General features: G+C 37.0%; 2 protein-coding genes across 10 annotated transcripts; both read right to left on the reverse strand.

The window, feature by feature from the left end:
- Positions 1-116: 116 nt before the first annotated feature.
- Positions 117-6,270, reverse strand: LOC120103984 (protein NOI4-like). Of its 2 annotated transcripts, none has more exons than XM_039127703.3 (3): positions 6,160-6,270; positions 648-848; positions 117-481 (listed from the first exon to the last, which is right to left on the reverse strand). In XM_039127703.3, exons 1-3 carry the CDS (start codon positions 6,163-6,165, stop codon positions 437-439), a joined length of 252 nt encoding a protein of 83 aa, XP_038983631.2. In that variant the 5' UTR covers positions 6,166-6,270; the 3' UTR covers positions 117-436. The 2 variants fall into 2 exon arrangements, with proteins under 2 accessions (XP_038983631.2, XP_088572594.2); XM_088716468.2 differs by having other exon boundaries at positions 648-845; positions 6,160-6,268.
- On the reverse strand, positions 648-15,623 carry LOC120111144 (PPR superfamily protein). 8 transcript variants are annotated; one of them, XM_088716466.2, is made up of 8 exons: positions 15,332-15,623; positions 11,335-14,682; positions 10,944-11,077; positions 9,344-10,857; positions 9,022-9,178; positions 6,160-8,927; positions 3,812-3,932; positions 648-848 (listed from the first exon to the last, which is right to left on the reverse strand). In XM_088716466.2, exons 1-2 carry the CDS (start codon positions 15,495-15,497, stop codon positions 11,432-11,434), a joined length of 3,417 nt encoding a protein of 1,138 aa, XP_088572592.2. In that variant the 5' UTR covers positions 15,498-15,623; the 3' UTR covers positions 648-848; positions 3,812-3,932; positions 6,160-8,927; positions 9,022-9,178; positions 9,344-10,857; positions 10,944-11,077; positions 11,335-11,431. The 8 variants fall into 8 exon arrangements, with proteins under 8 accessions (XP_088572592.2, XP_038983616.2, XP_088572590.2 ...); XM_039127688.3 differs by lacking the exon at positions 9,022-9,178 and having other exon boundaries at positions 10,797-10,857; XM_088716464.2 differs by having other exon boundaries at positions 6,160-9,178.
- Positions 15,624-16,202: the final 579 nt, after the last annotated feature.

Below are 16,202 nucleotides of genomic sequence, written 5' to 3' on the forward strand. Positions count from 1 at the left end.
AGTGTCATCCATGGATGTGTAAACAGCGATTTTGCTGGCTATCAGAGCTGCCTCACCATTTTGCACGCATAACAACAGAAAAAAAAAATCAACGTTTCTCATCCAGCAGGAACAAGTGCAGCAGAAACATCACTCAAGCTTATTTGTATTGATGATTTCCAACATAATTGATAACAGCAGAAACACCAGTAAAATGATCAAATAACAAGAATAGGGAAACTCAGATTCTGATTATATCTCCAGTATACATTCATATAACTACATACACAACAAGGCGATTCCTTGCTCTCCCATCCTCCTCAGCCTGTGTCACTACTCTCACACCACCTCACCTTGACCAAACTACTCCAAAGAAAAATCAAACAGAACCTGCTTCCTGAGCTAAGGCTTTGATCCTTCAGAAAATATTGCAAAACCAACACATAGCCTTGAACAATCAAGACTCTGCTGAACTAGCTTGAATGCAGCAAAACCATTTTTTCTGCAGAATCAGAGGAGCTGATGAAAATAACAGATGACTAGGATGACACAAAATAGAAAAGCTTGGATGTTGCATCCGATCTTACGATTGTCAGTATTCACAGACAATCAAAGATCAAATGGCTTAAAACTGAATGCATCATCTAGAATACAAAAAAAGAACTTACAGCATTCACATTTGGCTTGGTAGCATAAGGTCCATGTTTAAAGGCTGTCTCCTCCTTTCCAGGAGAGTCTGGCCCTCGTGTGCTGCCACCAGTCTTCCTCTCATCTCTGGCCTTATTGAAGATCACAGTGAATCCCTCTGCAGAAGCAGGGTCATTAACATCCCACTCACCAAACTTTGGTAACGGCCGGCCCTTGTCCTGCTGGAATCCAAAACACTATTATCAGCAACAATGGAGATGTTTTTAGAGGTGTGACAAGTGAAAAAATTATTTACATTCAGTTTCTTTTCCATCAATAGATAGCAGTATCAAGATAGAAGAACCTAAATACTAAAACAGGTAGATTTAGTACCCATAGACAGAGTGATGTTCTCTTCTAATAATGCAGCATGCAGCCAATTTCTTTAAAACAGAATACTAGGCATTGTAGATTCTGTTATAAGCAGTTGCATGAAGGCCTTGAATCTTCTGTATATGTTTTTAAGATTGGATGGACCATCTTAGTCCCTATTTGTGATTCTTCCCAAATCCCCTAGCTATTCAGCGGCAAAACTTGTTTCCCTGATTGTTTCTATCCTCTTGTTACATGAATAACTGTCATTCTATTTACTTTTGAGACCTGTATTGAAATTTCTTTGAATTGATTCTTCCCTCTATATACAAAATGTGAATAAGAAAAGAGACATAACAATCTTGATTCCTTTTAGGTCTATTATCTAGAGACCCATGATGATGTTAAGAACTGCTTTTGAAGCACCATCTGCCTTTAGTCACTTGTTGGCTTTGCCCCGGGTATTTCCCATGCTTCCAGCCCCTTCGTTTTTTTATTATGAATTTACTGAGGCACCTATGATTGATAGAGTAACATCCAAGGATGAAGGACCTGGTCCATTCTGACGGTACTAGACCAGATAGAGATTAGGCCCAGGACTCTCCAGACCAGAATTGTTGTATCCTGACACTTGCAAAGGTTTAGCATCCTGGAACACTATTTTTCACAATTTATTTTTGTTTTTTTTATTTTTTCTCTTTGTTCTTGTGTTTAATGGTCACTATAATCGGTCCTGGAACTGTGCTGATCTGCTACCGGCATCAAAACCCTTAGTAACATCCTTATAAGAAAACCACCATTTGATCCACTTCTCATTCTCCAGATTTTTCAACTGAGTGTATCATCCAAACATGGCATATACGGCCTGAACTGTCAGAGTCTTCAATTTCAAAAACCAAAAGATAGTACTTCCAAATAATATAGTCTTCTGAAGTTATAATCATATAAGTACCCAGAAGACTGCTGTTTGACTGCATAACATTAGAAAAAAGAAATCAATTTATATGACCAAGGTTATCAAACAGCCTACTATCTTCATACATCTAGGAAACTTATGTGGCTAGTCAGACATAAATTTATTTGAAAATTTACCATATGTAGGAAATACTAAACATAATAGATGATAACTATGAACCACAATACCTTTGGCCTTTTCATTTTCTAATCATATAATATAATTTTATTAGTCTCTCTAAAGGATAGATGGAGAATATAGATTAGATCAGGAAGGGAAGTACATTGAGAGGGCCCAGGTTTTGTGGTCTCTTCTAAACAGCTAGAGTGTTATTCTAAGATCTTGACAATGGCTGTCTATATGACTCATCAAGTGAGGGGAAAAATAATCAAGTGTCCATCTAACATTTGTGCTATCAAAGTTGTGACGTTGTGCGTATGGATGGCCATGACAGAGAGTATTTTGCCTACAGTTTAGCATCATCTGAAACCATCCAGGCGACTCAATAATAGACTTATCATATAACCCTGACATTACATAATAACCCAGGTAGCTAGGCAACTTGGAACAAAGTCAACCAACCATCCTTTCCATCTTATATAATCAGATTGGATATTGTACTGTATTTAATCCACTAATGTTTTATTATGCTTTAAATCATAGGCAATGAACATTCCTTTTTACATGCTACGCAACAGCACAGAATACTTTCAAGATATAATGTAATTTGAAAAATCTATGCTTAACTCATAAATAAAACATAACAGAAGTGATGACATATACATTACTGTTTTAGGTCAAATGTTAAACAATACTTGGCTTGTTTGGTCATCCAACTTGCTAGAGGTTTGAGCCTCCAATTTTCAACACAACTATGGGGGAACACAGAGTGAGATAGATTAAATTGCAGCACAAAGGCAAAAGAGATTGTGAAGTGACAAACACACACAGATATATGTACATCAGAGTATATGTCATCTTATATGATCTACAGCATCCAAGATGCCTACGAACCAAAAATCAAATGATTCGAAGAAACATGTAAGTCAATGCAGAGACTACCAGTAAAGTTTGGCTGCCTAGATGCCACCCACCCGGAGCTCAGCACCCAAAAATAAGAGGTAATATGGTAAAAGAAAAGCATGGATACTGGGAGAAAGGCAAAAACCCAGGAGATAGATGGCTATGGTGCTACAAAGAAAAAGTATTTGTTTTGACATCCTATGCGAATATAACAGCAGAGGTCGCCCTAAAAGCAACACTTTGTGGATAAGGATTCACAAAACTGACTCCAAATAGTTGGAACAAGGCCTCATGATTACAGTAACATCTTAAACCATAAAGATACATTCAGCCCATATATCCACATATACACCTAAAAATCTTGCCTATAGCCAATTGTTTCTCCTACCAAATAAAAGTATCTTGTTAAATCAGAATGCTTACATAAGATGCATATAAAGTTAGGCAGGAACTCTTAAAGAATATACATTAACCAAAAATAACAAAAAAATAAAATGAGAGAACCATATTAGCTTCAAAAAAGTAAAGCAAACACTGCATAACTAGATTTGCAATAGGATCAGTTGCAAATGATGCAAATCCACTCATATGTGACACAATGAAGCAGACAGCTGCTTAGGTACATAAACGGTAACAAATGCTCAAGCAAAAACTACTTAACTGGTCCAACACCAGGCAGCTATTAAGTGGCCACTTGAGAATTTATATGGCCATTGTTAAGAGTACTCGTATGACACCTTGTGTCTAACCATATCAGCTTATATTATTTAACACTTGAATGAATAAGAGTCAACATAAAATACTAGTTTTTTCCTAACAAGATACTCAGAAAAAAAGACTGCGATGGCAGCTTACATCTCTAGCTAATGTAAGCAGGACACTCCAATTTTAGGGTATCCAAGAGGGTCATGTTTGTATCCAAGTGCCCAGGAAGTGCCGACACTCCAAATTTCCTCGAAACTGAAGTGTTCAAGTGCTGTTGAGCAACATGGTAGATATAAGATTGTAAAGAACTTTGACAAATAGTTAATATCTGCAGGAGATGGTTTACCAACATAAATCAAGCTAATGATTTGTAAGTAATTTGGATAAATAGCAATCCTGTGTTATCCTCAAAACAAAATCAGAAAATGACAAACACTTTAAAAAAAAGTCACAGATAGAAAAGACTTACCTACATACACTTCCAATAAAAAAGAAGAAAGGTTTAGTCTGGTTTCCAAAATTAGCATAGACAGAAGAATATCCTAATTGGAAGTTAAAATATCTGGCATAAACATTCTCTTATTTGCATCCCAGGTCTTGAGCTAGAACCAAGATTGATAACTTAAGGGTCAACTTCCTCAAATTGTGCCTTGATCTATTTGCAATATAATCAAAACTCCATATAGGATAATTCTGCATGCCATCATAACCAAAAGGTAAATTTGTGAAAATGGCACAATTTTTTAGGCTCAAACACAATCATGGACTTAAGTCAGCCAAATTCAAATGGTAATACATGTAAGTCAATTAAATTAGAAACCTTTACAATGTTCATGCTCTAGAACTAGGATAATTTATAACTTCTAGTCACAAATAATGTTAGACTTGTTAATCTCCTTCCAATTTGTCTCCTCCTCATATAAACAGCAGCACAAAGATAAAAGAACCGTCAGCCCCATCATAAATCCCCTGGTACAAAATCCTAGTCCACCACATCCAATTAATATTAAAAAATAAAAAGGTTTCAGCAGAACATATTATAAAAACTTCTGGAACCTAGGCCCCAAGATCTACTACTAGAACTCTTTGATCAAGTTAAGATACACAATCTCTCCTCCGGATGGGACTAAAAGAACTGGTTATGGCTGTCAACTTCAACCCTTTCAAAGTATATCCAATTTAAAAAATAAATAAATAAATAAACAAAAAGGTTTCAGTAGAACATATTATAAAAACTTCTGGAGCCCAAACCCCAAGATATACCACTATAACTCTTTGATCAAGTTAATATGCATGATCATTCTTCAGATGGAACTAAAAGAACTTGTTATGGCTGTCAACTTCAACCCCATCAAGGATAACAATACACACACACACACATATATATATATATATATATATATATATATATATATATATATATATATATATATATATATATATATATATATATATATATATATATATATATATCTGTGTGTGTGTATGTGATGCCTAACCTAGATTGACTGATGTCACTTCATCAGTAAGAGCCCAGACATCTTCTTGGAAACCTAGTCCCTCTTTGCTAATGATAAATGTTTACCCAGTAATTTCTCAAAAACAAAAGAATTCTCGAAGACAACCATTGGAAATTGAAAATTTAATACGTTTTCATATAATTAAGCATTTCTGTTGACAGATCTAAGGCACCTGTTCAGTTACTTTCAACCATCTCAAGCAGTATTTGCAAATTTACAAAAATGTTCATGGTAGGTCACAAAGATTATCATGTTTCAGACAAACCCCAGCCAAAACACAAAAGAATCTTTCAAACAAAAAACAACTGATAACGAAATATCAATTGACAATAAAAATCCATAGAGCAAATCAATGCTACGTACCACGTAATTAGAACATAATTGTTGTGAAAGTTCTAGAACAAATGTGACTTATATATCAATTTGGTTCCAAGACACATGGTATACAAAAGCACAATACGAACCTAGAATGACGTTTCAGAAAGCTCCCAATAAAGATACTATGCAAAAAGAAATATTTCTATAGCATCTAAACTAATTAACAGAACAAATCCTCAAAGGAAGCCCATACGAAAGAAACAGTAAACCCTAACTACTTTACCACCAAACATCCACCAATATCCAATCGACTAAAGAAACTGAAAACGATTAATCAAGGAAACAAAATCGTCACTTCCCAAATAGTATAAAATGAAGCCCTAGCAGACCAACCCATCATCGAAATCAACCCCCGAAACGAAAGAAAACAGGGGAAAAGCACGACACCGCATCGATTTTACATCGTATAATAAATCCAGAACCATCAACAGCACAGAAAGCTCACGCATCGATTCCCAAAACCCTACGGGATCAGTTCAACCAAACGAGGGGTCAAAGCCCTCCCAAGCAACCGGATCACCCGACAATAGCAAAGAGACCACGAGGAATTCAAAATTTTCACCAAAATAGCAAGAAAAAGGGGGAGACGTCGGCCCTTACCGACATGAATTCTTCCAAGAAACCGCGAGGAAAGGAAGAGCGAGAAAGGGGACTGGGCCGAGCGCAGAAAACAAAATGTGAAAGAGAAAGGAGGCGAGCAAGAGTGGGCGATTTGTTATTTACTATTTTAAGCGGTATTTTTATATTTTAAAAATTCGGATCGGCGTACACTATACGTGCGTGCGTGTGAGCTGCGAGGCGGGCGGGCACCGCTGTCGCCGTCATACGTAACGGCGCCGGAGGTGGGGATTCCGTTAGGGTGGGTGGACTGAGATGAGCAGGGCTGGGATGCGGCTGACGGAACGGAACGGGACGCCTCGCTAGCGCGCTGGGGACGGCACTTGACGGCGGGGACGATTCCGTGATTTGATGGATTGGGCTGTTAACGTCGGTCGACCTATTTCTACCAATACATAACAAAAATAGTTTGATCAAAAAAATCTGGGCTTTCAAATAGGAATGAAAATAAATGACTTCTACTCTATCTATTTGATTAGAAGAAGCCCATTTTCTATTCCAGAAAGAAATAGGAATATATGCCCTAATTCTTCCAAAACTCAATCTCAACTTTTCCCCCAACATTTGAATCCCATTTTGCTATAATTTTATTTTAAAAAATAATTTTTCAAAAATATCTCTCTAGTTAATTGATTTCTAAAAATTTAACTAGCATCCGAATCTCAGTTATGAACTAAATATTTTGAGAAATATAGCCATTCTGATTTTCATTCCAATTCTAATTTCAATTTCGATTCTAGTCACGAAGCAAATAAATCCTTAAAATTGGACACAAAAAAAACTCTTAAGAAATAAAACCTTTAAATACTATATTAATAAAATGATATTTTTGTTTTGTAAAAGAAGATTCCATGTAGTTTATCTTTTAGGATGGTGTTATAGAGAGCGCGCGCAGCCATTTTTACAATCTTTGGCAAGACACATATATTGCACATGTCCAGTACTAATTTTTTATTAATATACAGATATAATTGGGAAAAAAAACTGATCGAAAAAAAAGGTAACTCTTTTTTCATTCAGAACTTATAGATTGCGATCATCTTTGGGATCAAAGAAAGCAATTAAATATTGTTTTCACAAAATTTATTTTTTTATATATTGTCAAAAAGATTAAGAATTCAGATGCTAAAGGGTGCCTGTATGAGTCACAAAAAATCCCTCCGTTCCCATGGCAAGAGGGAATCCTGTGAAGCGGATGGAGAGCAGGTAGAATTTTGAGGTGCCACACCAGCTGCTGAAGGATCCAAGGAACTTTATATGCGACCAATGGCTTCTCAAAGCACGTTTAATCCCAATACAAACCTTTGGATGGATTTTTGATATTACAAAAACCTTAGAAACTGGAAGAGCAACACAGCCTTTGGTACATTCCCTTCATACCAGTGTAAATATGTCTCACAAGAGTTAGCAAGAAGCCAAACAGGTCTTGGAGACTGGTAATTGGTAAGTAGTGAGGAATGATGTCAAATTGCACGGTGCGATAAAAGAGAAGTAGGATAAAATATGAGTCAGCTAGAAGAGGGGGAAAAAAATAATTATTGGTTGGATCAAGTTCCCAGTTTAGCGGTGGACCAGTCCAACCACAAACGAGCATGCACAAACACGGAGAAAAAAAGAAAGAGAAGGAAAAATTGGAGCAATAGAGACATGCTTGTGCATCTTAGTTTGTTGTTAGACAAATCGATCATACATTTAGTGAATTATAAAAGTTCAAAACATAGATTGATCATACATTTACATGGACCTATGTTCTACCAAATGTGTAGAGTTGTGACATCGTTATTTTAAGCCTTTTTTGAGAGTATGTTTAGAGCTATATTTCATTCATTTGATTGCTCACAAGGAGCAGAACCTGTCCCATTGCCCCATATCATCTTTTTGTAGTTCTGTCTCCTAAAGAGATCCCATCAATCAAAAAAGTAGAAAGAAGCATCTTATCAGCTTGAAAGCTCTATCCCACTTACCCACAATATCACCTCACTTTTATTTATCATTTCAAACATCGAATTTACAAATATCTAAAGCTGATTATCCCCCTGCACTCTCTTCTTCAGTTGATGCATCCCTCCTGATTCTATCTAACGGGAAAGAAATTGAATCAACCAAAAATATTAACATATTTATCAATCTACAGTTTAAAAAAAAAAATCGAATTCCAAATAAATCATCAGTCAATGAATTGATATAGCGATGCATTAATATTCATTTCCATGTGAATTAGGTACTTGAAATTTCAATACAACATGATCTCAGGGAAACAGTAAACAAACAACCACCAAACTGAAAACATTTTTATGAAAACCAAATCTCAAACTTATATCATAAATTAGTAGTATTGATGATAACTTATTTCAGAAGAAGCTGTAAGGTTGTAATGATCTAGCCTTTCCAAGTATGCAATTAGAAATTGAACTTAGTCTTGAAGGCATATCGACAGCAGGTCCCTAACTAGCTCCATGTCCAGATTCCCTAACAAAATATCCTTCGGAGGTTGCCAGCATATGGAAGACTTCTAGGTCCCTTCAACAAACAAATGTTGCTTCACCATCACCGTGTCAATGTCCTGAACTCACTTAGCTCTGCTCACCTAATGAGATACAAAGATCTCCCACTGAAGTCAGACTCACATGACTATGCATGCCCTGTGGTCTCATCTAAAATTCTCAATAAAAATGACCCCCTTGCAGCAGCTCTCAAAATTCACAAGATTGGTGTCTGCAGTGAAATGCATGGCAAAAGCAAACCACCACCTGGTATGACAGATGCATCAAATCAAAGAACTTGAAAGAAATATAGTAGGTGTCAATTTCAAATAATCTGGTTCATATAATTGTTGCATGCAACCTGCTTTAACAGAGAAGTTAGACATGAAGCTGATATCACCGATACCATCCAAATCAATCTCTCATAATGTAGACTTCGTATATGGTCTGTGGGAATTGGGTGACAGGTGTTCATACCACAAAATTCACAAGCTACCAACATCTGCAGGAAGCAGGCACTAGAGGAACAATTACAACTGGTAAGCACCTGCTTGCCACCTGTTTAACATTCAGCATAATGGAGCATGTATTGCTCTAGAAAATTGATAGAGGATTCCTATATTCCAATAATATGTGTTCTTGGTCAATCCACATAAGGTAGGACACAGAGAACATGATCTCACCATTTATAGATGGTTGTAGAGAATGGTTTTTTGGTAGCTCAAGTTTGGAAATGTATCAGTGCTGTTTTAAGAAATGAAGACTGGATGGCTGTTGCAGTGGCCACTTCTCAGATTGATCTTACTCCTGATGAATTTTGTGCTTCAATTCATTCTATTTTTCACTATTATGATTATTTGATAAAAGATAAAACAACGATGTAAAGAACAAAACTAAGACGGCATGTCCTAAGATAGAACTGCATTTAATAATCTGGCAGAGTTCAAGTGTATTGGAAAAGGCTTAACCCAGTTACTAAAAAATAAACTACTATATTAGAGTCTAACATGCATTGACTGCCATCAAGTAGTGCAGGAAATGAAACTCAAGGTCATGGAATTTAATTCCAGGATGCTGGTTTTCATTCCGAGATAAAAAAATCTCAGGAACTTAGAGTTTCCTATTCTCCATTGGCGATCAATTTTGAGATTAACTTACTTATCTAATAAATATTTCATTAAGAGAATTTCTGGCAGCATTCTGAACAACTACATATTTTGCTGCCCATTTCCACAACTTACATGCACAAAAAGCTAAAACTTGTGGAAGTGAATAAAAAGCCCAAAGACGGCTTTCCTGCATAAACATCATCCACCTTCTAGTCCGCTTTGCAGCCTTGCCTACCTTTTCACATACTCCAGTCTCCAGTGAATGGTTGGATGTCCCTTCTAAGGGCTAATAATCAACTTCATTCCCTAAACTTATAATTTTTTCCTGCATGAACTACGAAGTACATCAGGCGGCTTGTTCTTGAGAGGTTTTTTGCTCATTTTGCTTTGTAGTGACATGACTGCCATGAGAGAAACAAGACAGCCATGAATGGCCAAAAGAAAAACGCTTGTGTCATCTACAACAGCATGAAAGTACTTGCATGTTTGGTTTTTCTAACTTCTCATAGTTGTGTTCGCTCTAATTACTTCAAAGATGTGTATACAGTTTTATATCCTATCATCAAATGCAGTTTTCCACTTTAAGTAAAAATTCCAGATATAAGCAGGCTTAGTAATTCAATTTACAAGTAAACAGAAAAGTTTGAAAAGAGTATAAACACAAGGAAAGAATACTTAATATTGTATAAAGGAACAGTAAACCTCATAAAGAATGGAACAGTTATAAGTATGCTAGATCATTATTAATACCCCTATGAGAATAAGAGATGTGGTGGCATATCCCAACAGCTGTTAGCTTAGCTGATGGACACCTTTCTCTCCTTAGGAGAGGTTCCAGGTCCAATCCTGCGGGGTGGCAAATCAACCCCAGTATTTCTCAAAAAGATGAGTTGTGGGGGCATACCTCATGTCATCAATAAGTCAAGAGTCGAAAGCATCATGTAGTGGGTCCTCATTGGTGAAGGAACACAAAATAATCAATTTGCAATTTCGCACTAGCCAAAACAATATCAAGAAACTGACTTACAGTGCAAGCGTGATGTGCAGGCAATCCTTATGCTCAGACGAAAATTGTCTTCTTCTATGGGCTGTGATTGGCAAACTTAAATAAGCTTAGCAAAATTATACTAGCAAATAAAATTGAAGTAAGAAAGGCTAAGAAAAAATTAATTACCAATAAAAAAAGTATATGCAAGAATGACCAGCTTATTCTGCAGTTTGTAGATATTGCTTCTTAAGAACCCAGGCAATCATCAGCAGTGACAAAGAGTATTAGTTCAGATTTTTGTGTCTTCTCTTCACTTTAGTCTGGAAGCGAAAAAGGGCTTTAGTTCACATGCTTCAACATAAAGGAGAAACTAAAGCACTAAATGCATTCAATAGTGGAGATAGTGTTTGCTAAAGTTTCTTCAATTTTCCTATAAAGAAAGATGAAGAAAGATGCATTCCATATGATAAAGACATGGAAAAAACAAAAAGTAGGCTGACCAAAAGAAGAAGAATAAGAATGATATGATGATAGGGGAAAAACAAAGACCAAGCTCTAAGGGTTACAGATCACAAACCTTGAGTTTAACATCTCTGAATATTCCTGGCCTTTATAGAATTGCAACATGTAAGAAACAAACAACTGCAATGATGCAATAAATGTTGCTCCCCACCTTATTTCATTGTATTAATTCTTTTCCGACAATGCCTTAAATTATTCAATCTTCTCATTGCATTTGCCAAACCCTCATGCAAATTACTGATATTTTTTTGGGAAGATATTAAGCCTCGGTCTAGTATATCCTTCAAAAGTGTTTCTCCCTCAGTAAGTTTATTTTCCTTATAAACAGAATCGATGAGCACAGTGTAAGTTGTGATATTAGGCCAAAGGCCCTTATCCTTCATCTCCATGTACAATTTCCAGGCATCAGCAAGATGACCATTGGTGCATAATCCCGTGATAAGAACATTGTAGGTAACAACATCTAGCTTCAGACCACATTGTTCCATCACATCCTTTAAAAACAAAGCATCAGCAAGCATAGATTCTTTGCTAAGCCCATGCATAAGAGTAGTGAAAGTAGCAATTGTTGGCATCACACCTGTCCGAAGCATGCCATCAAATACCAGCATTGCTTCTTCAAGCTTTCCACACTTACACAAGCCTCTAACAATTGTGCTCTCAGCAACTTCACTGGGCACTAACTCCAACTCTTCCATCTCATCTTTCAGTCTGAATGCCCCCCATATATCACCAACCCTGCATTTCCCGTTAATCAATGTAATATAATGTGTATGTTTTGGAGAAATCCCTTTTTCCATCATTTCATGCAACACGACATATGATTGTTGCAGAAAACCTTTTCTATTTAATCCACTTATAATAGCATCATAGGTGGCCCTGCTGGGTGACATTTGCAAACGTTTCATAGAATTAACAAGTTTGAAAGCATTGGTCATCTGACTTTTCTCACTGTACTTAGTAATAAGCATATTGAAGGTCAAGTCATCAGGAATAACACCCCTTGACATCATCTTCTCCAAAAATTTCACCCCAATATCCATCATATCAGACTTGCAAAGTCCAAGAATTAAGGAATGGTATGTGCGATTATCAGGCAAAAAACCCATCCTTAACATTGTCTTGTACAGGTTAAATGATCTTAGTAGATGGCATTTTCTGACATATCCATGCATTAGAATGTTATAAGTAGCTAGATTTGGATTCAGACCTTTTTCCTGCATCACTGTAACCAACTCATCCACTTTTTGTATCATTCCTGCTCTTGAGTACCCATCAATCATAGCATTAAAAGCAGCAGTGTCAGGGTATAGTCTTTCTTTATTCATCATCTCTTCAAACAGGTACGCAGAAGCATTTAGTTGGCCTTCTCTTGCTAAACCATGGATCAAAGAAGTATAAGCGACATGATTAGGAAACAATGCTTTCTCCCACATCTTTTGAGAGAGAAGAACTGCCGGAATAATCTTCCCTTTCCTGCAAAAGCCACTGAGAAGAATTGTGTAAGTGTAATTATCAGGTATCATGTTGTTATCAATCATTTTATCACATAAACTCAGAGCATCCCCTAAGTTTCCAGACTTGCAAATCTCTACAAGCAGTGTGTTATAGGTAAGATTATCAACAGCAAAAGGAATATCATGAAGTTGAGTCAAAAACTTCTTTGCCTCACTCAAGTTTCCTCCCCTACATAACCCTTTAAGTAAACTTCCATATGTAATATTATTTGGAAGATGACCCCGTCTAATCATTTCATCATAAATGAAAAATGCTCCTAGTGCATCACCTCGACAGCCATAACCATTTATTATACAATTGAAGCTGATGGAATCAGGAGAAACCTTCATCCTGGTCATATGTTCCATGAACTGCTCTGCTTCTCTCAACTGTCCCCTCCTACAAAGAGCATAAATCAATTTGTGACAGGTGATCCGATCAGCGTATTGACCCACACGACACATCTCAGCATACAAGTTCATTGCTTCCATGACATCTCCATCCTTGCAACAATGACAAATTAATGTTGCATATAATATGTTATTAGGTAGAACTCCAGTTTTGTGCATGTTCGCTAGAATCTTCTTTGTTTGGCTTAACTCACCCATTTTGCTCAAACCATTTATAAGTACAGAATATGTGACAACGTCAAGGCTAACCCCAGCCTCAAGCATACCATAAAGAAATTGTAAAGCCCTATTAAGCTGTCCCTCTTTGCAAAACCCATGTATTAAGATTGTGTACATTATACAGTTGACATCAAGACCCTCCGACCTCACCTTTTCGAGAAGATCTATCGCAGCATCCAGCTCTGAAGCCTTGCAATAACCATTCAATAAAGTCCCATAAGTAATCTCATTAGGCATTACCCCTGCAGCAACCATTTCAGATAAAATCCTCAAGGCTTCATCAGTATTTCCATTTTGACAGTGCCCATTGATCAATGTATTGTAAGTAATACAACTTGGAGAAAGACTAAGATTTAGCATGTCATCGAAAATACGAGTAGCGACATTAATCTTCCCTTCTTTACAGAAGCCACTAATGAGAGTATTGTATGTGCTTTCAGTGGGAGATACTTTATTCTCTTCCATCCTTTTTAATAATAAATAAGCTCTGGCACTCCTATTTATTTTACATAAGTTGTCGATAAGTATGTTATATGTGTAGACATCTGCCTTGATGCCTTTTCTCTCCATGCAGTCCAACACCTTAAGAGCAGCCTTAAACCTTCCCTTCTTGCAATGCCAATCAAGCAGTGTATTATATGTTACAATATTCGGTGAATAGCCAGCCTTTTCCATCTTTTTAAAAAGACAATTAGCTTTCCCAAGCTTTCCGCCAACACAAAGAGAATTCAGTACTATATTGAAAGTGCTGACATCGGGACAGATCTTCCTTGTTAGCATCTCCTTGAAGAACAACCAAACTGAAGGCATTCCCTCCTCCCTTGCAAGAGTTGCAAGAATGGCGTTGCAAGAATAAACTGAAGCCCCAAATCCTTGGGACCCCATCAACCGATATGTCTTCATAGCATCCTTGAGCAGCCCTTCTTTAATGTAAACCTTAATCAAAAGATCAAAAACTGAAGGATTGGAATTGCAACGGCGGTAAGTATGCATAAGCGAATGAAAAAGGGAACAACATGGAATACCCATCTGAGAAAGATGTTTCAATATGGACTTTGCAGGCTCAAACATCCGAGCCCGAACAAGTATATGGACTGTGATACCATATATGTGAGTAATCTGATCAAAGCCCTGGTGCCGGATGATCCAATTTAGAAATTTCAAAGCTAGTTTTCCATGAACCTTTCTAAGTTTAGCCAATTTGTAGTCCATGTGATTCAGTGACTCCCATCGATGAATGGTAAGCATCATGTAAATGCTACTCTCAATCTCTTGAGCTGTTGCAACAAAATTTAGAAATTTAAGGATAAGCATGGCATCAAAAACTTTAAAGAAAAAGGAAACAAATCTAAGAACAAAAATTACAAACAGTTTGCGTGCACACAGTCACAAGGTTAGCAAAACAGAATGCTTTAACAAATATCATCTATTTGAAGAAATAATATCAGTAGACTTCGTTAAAAACAGAGAAGAACGCATCAAAGAGTATAGAAAAATTCATACCAATTCATTCACCCTTGATGAGGGAAAACAAAATCAGAAGACAGACTAGTTAAAATTGAACGAAATTCCCATAATGAATCATGTTGTTGTAACAACAAATACGAAGGAACCAAAGACGAATTATTATATCATAGAAAGGCACAGGGAAAAAAAGAAATTGAACAAAAAAATTGAACATTAGTGACAATATAAAAGATGAAACCAATGACACAACCATAGAAGGATAAAAAATAAAAGACGTAGATAGATAATTGGACCAAAGAAAGAATAATAAGAGAATAGAGCAATCTTCCGATCACCACAATGAAGAACTTAAATAGATAATTGACACCAATTCAAAGAAATAAACGAAAGAAAACTCCTTTTTAAGGAAAACATGATTTTGTCGAAGTGAGGCGGAAAAGGAGGGAAATTAGAGCGTACAAGAGCTGGGTTTGCTCCCCCTTTCGGGGTTCCTGCCATCTCCCCGCCTTGCTCTCGGAATGCCCGTGAAACCTTGTCGGGGAATCGAGCCAGGATTCGAGATTTTGCGGTTAAACGAGGGGAATCGGGTTGGTGTTCGGAAGCTTGGTCGTGAAAGTTGTTGCATCTTGTGAACCGTCTCGATTTAGCGAAAAGATCGCTGAGGGTATTGCTCCGGCGGGCGACCCTTATAGAACGGCCATAGAGAGTAGCCCAGTTGGTTGCCACGCAAGCATTCTTTTTGAATCACGACCATCTGTGTCCAAAGAGGGTGGCCAAAAGACTACACGAGGGTCGGGTCCGGGCTGCTAGAATATTCCTGTAGAGTTAGTGTAAGGACAGGGGCGTGTGTTTAGTCGCATATTGATTATTCGCTGGATATATTTTAAGTATTTATATAGGATCAAATAACCTAAATAATACCTTCTGGCTAGCTATTTTGGGTGAGATCCCACATTGATTTTTTGCTGGATAGATCTTGGGTACTTATATAGGATCTAGGAACCCAAATAATACATTCCGGCTAGCAAATTTGAGTGAGGTCCTAAGTTGTTACAAATGGTATCAGAGCCGACCCAACCTATAACCTATGTGGACTAGGGGACACTCCAGCACAGATTTAATGGAGCTAACCACGAGCCGATCGTGATGTTTGAGATTAAATTTGAATTGATTTGAAACCTTAGCCTGACGATAACGTCAAGGCCTGAATAGGGAAAGTATGTAAGGACCGTGCGAGTGTATATTTAGTCCCACATTGGTTATTTGCTAGGTAGATTTTAAGTACTTATATAGGATCAAGGAACTCAAATAATACCTTTCAGCTAGTCAT

This window comes from Phoenix dactylifera, chromosome 2 (genome assembly GCF_051530095.1).
Source record: "Phoenix dactylifera cultivar Ajwa chromosome 2, Ajwa_hap1_PhDact_Kaust_v1.1, whole genome shotgun sequence".
NCBI lineage: Eukaryota > Viridiplantae > Streptophyta > Magnoliopsida > Arecales > Arecaceae > Phoenix > Phoenix dactylifera.

Coding starts and splice junctions, on each gene's coding strand:
- LOC120103984 (XM_039127703.3), bottom strand. Junction 482..647: donor CCAAGCCAAATGTGAATGCT/GTAAGTTCTTTT, acceptor CTGATTCTGCAG/AAAAAATGGTTTTGCTGCAT.
- LOC120111144 (XM_039127688.3), bottom strand. CDS start 15,497: ATGCAACAACTTTCACGACCAAGCTTCCGAACACCAACCCGATTCCCC. Junction 14,683..15,331: donor GGGGAGCAAACCCAGCTCTT/GTACGCTCTAAT, acceptor TTGTTGCAACAG/CTCAAGAGATTGAGAGTAGC.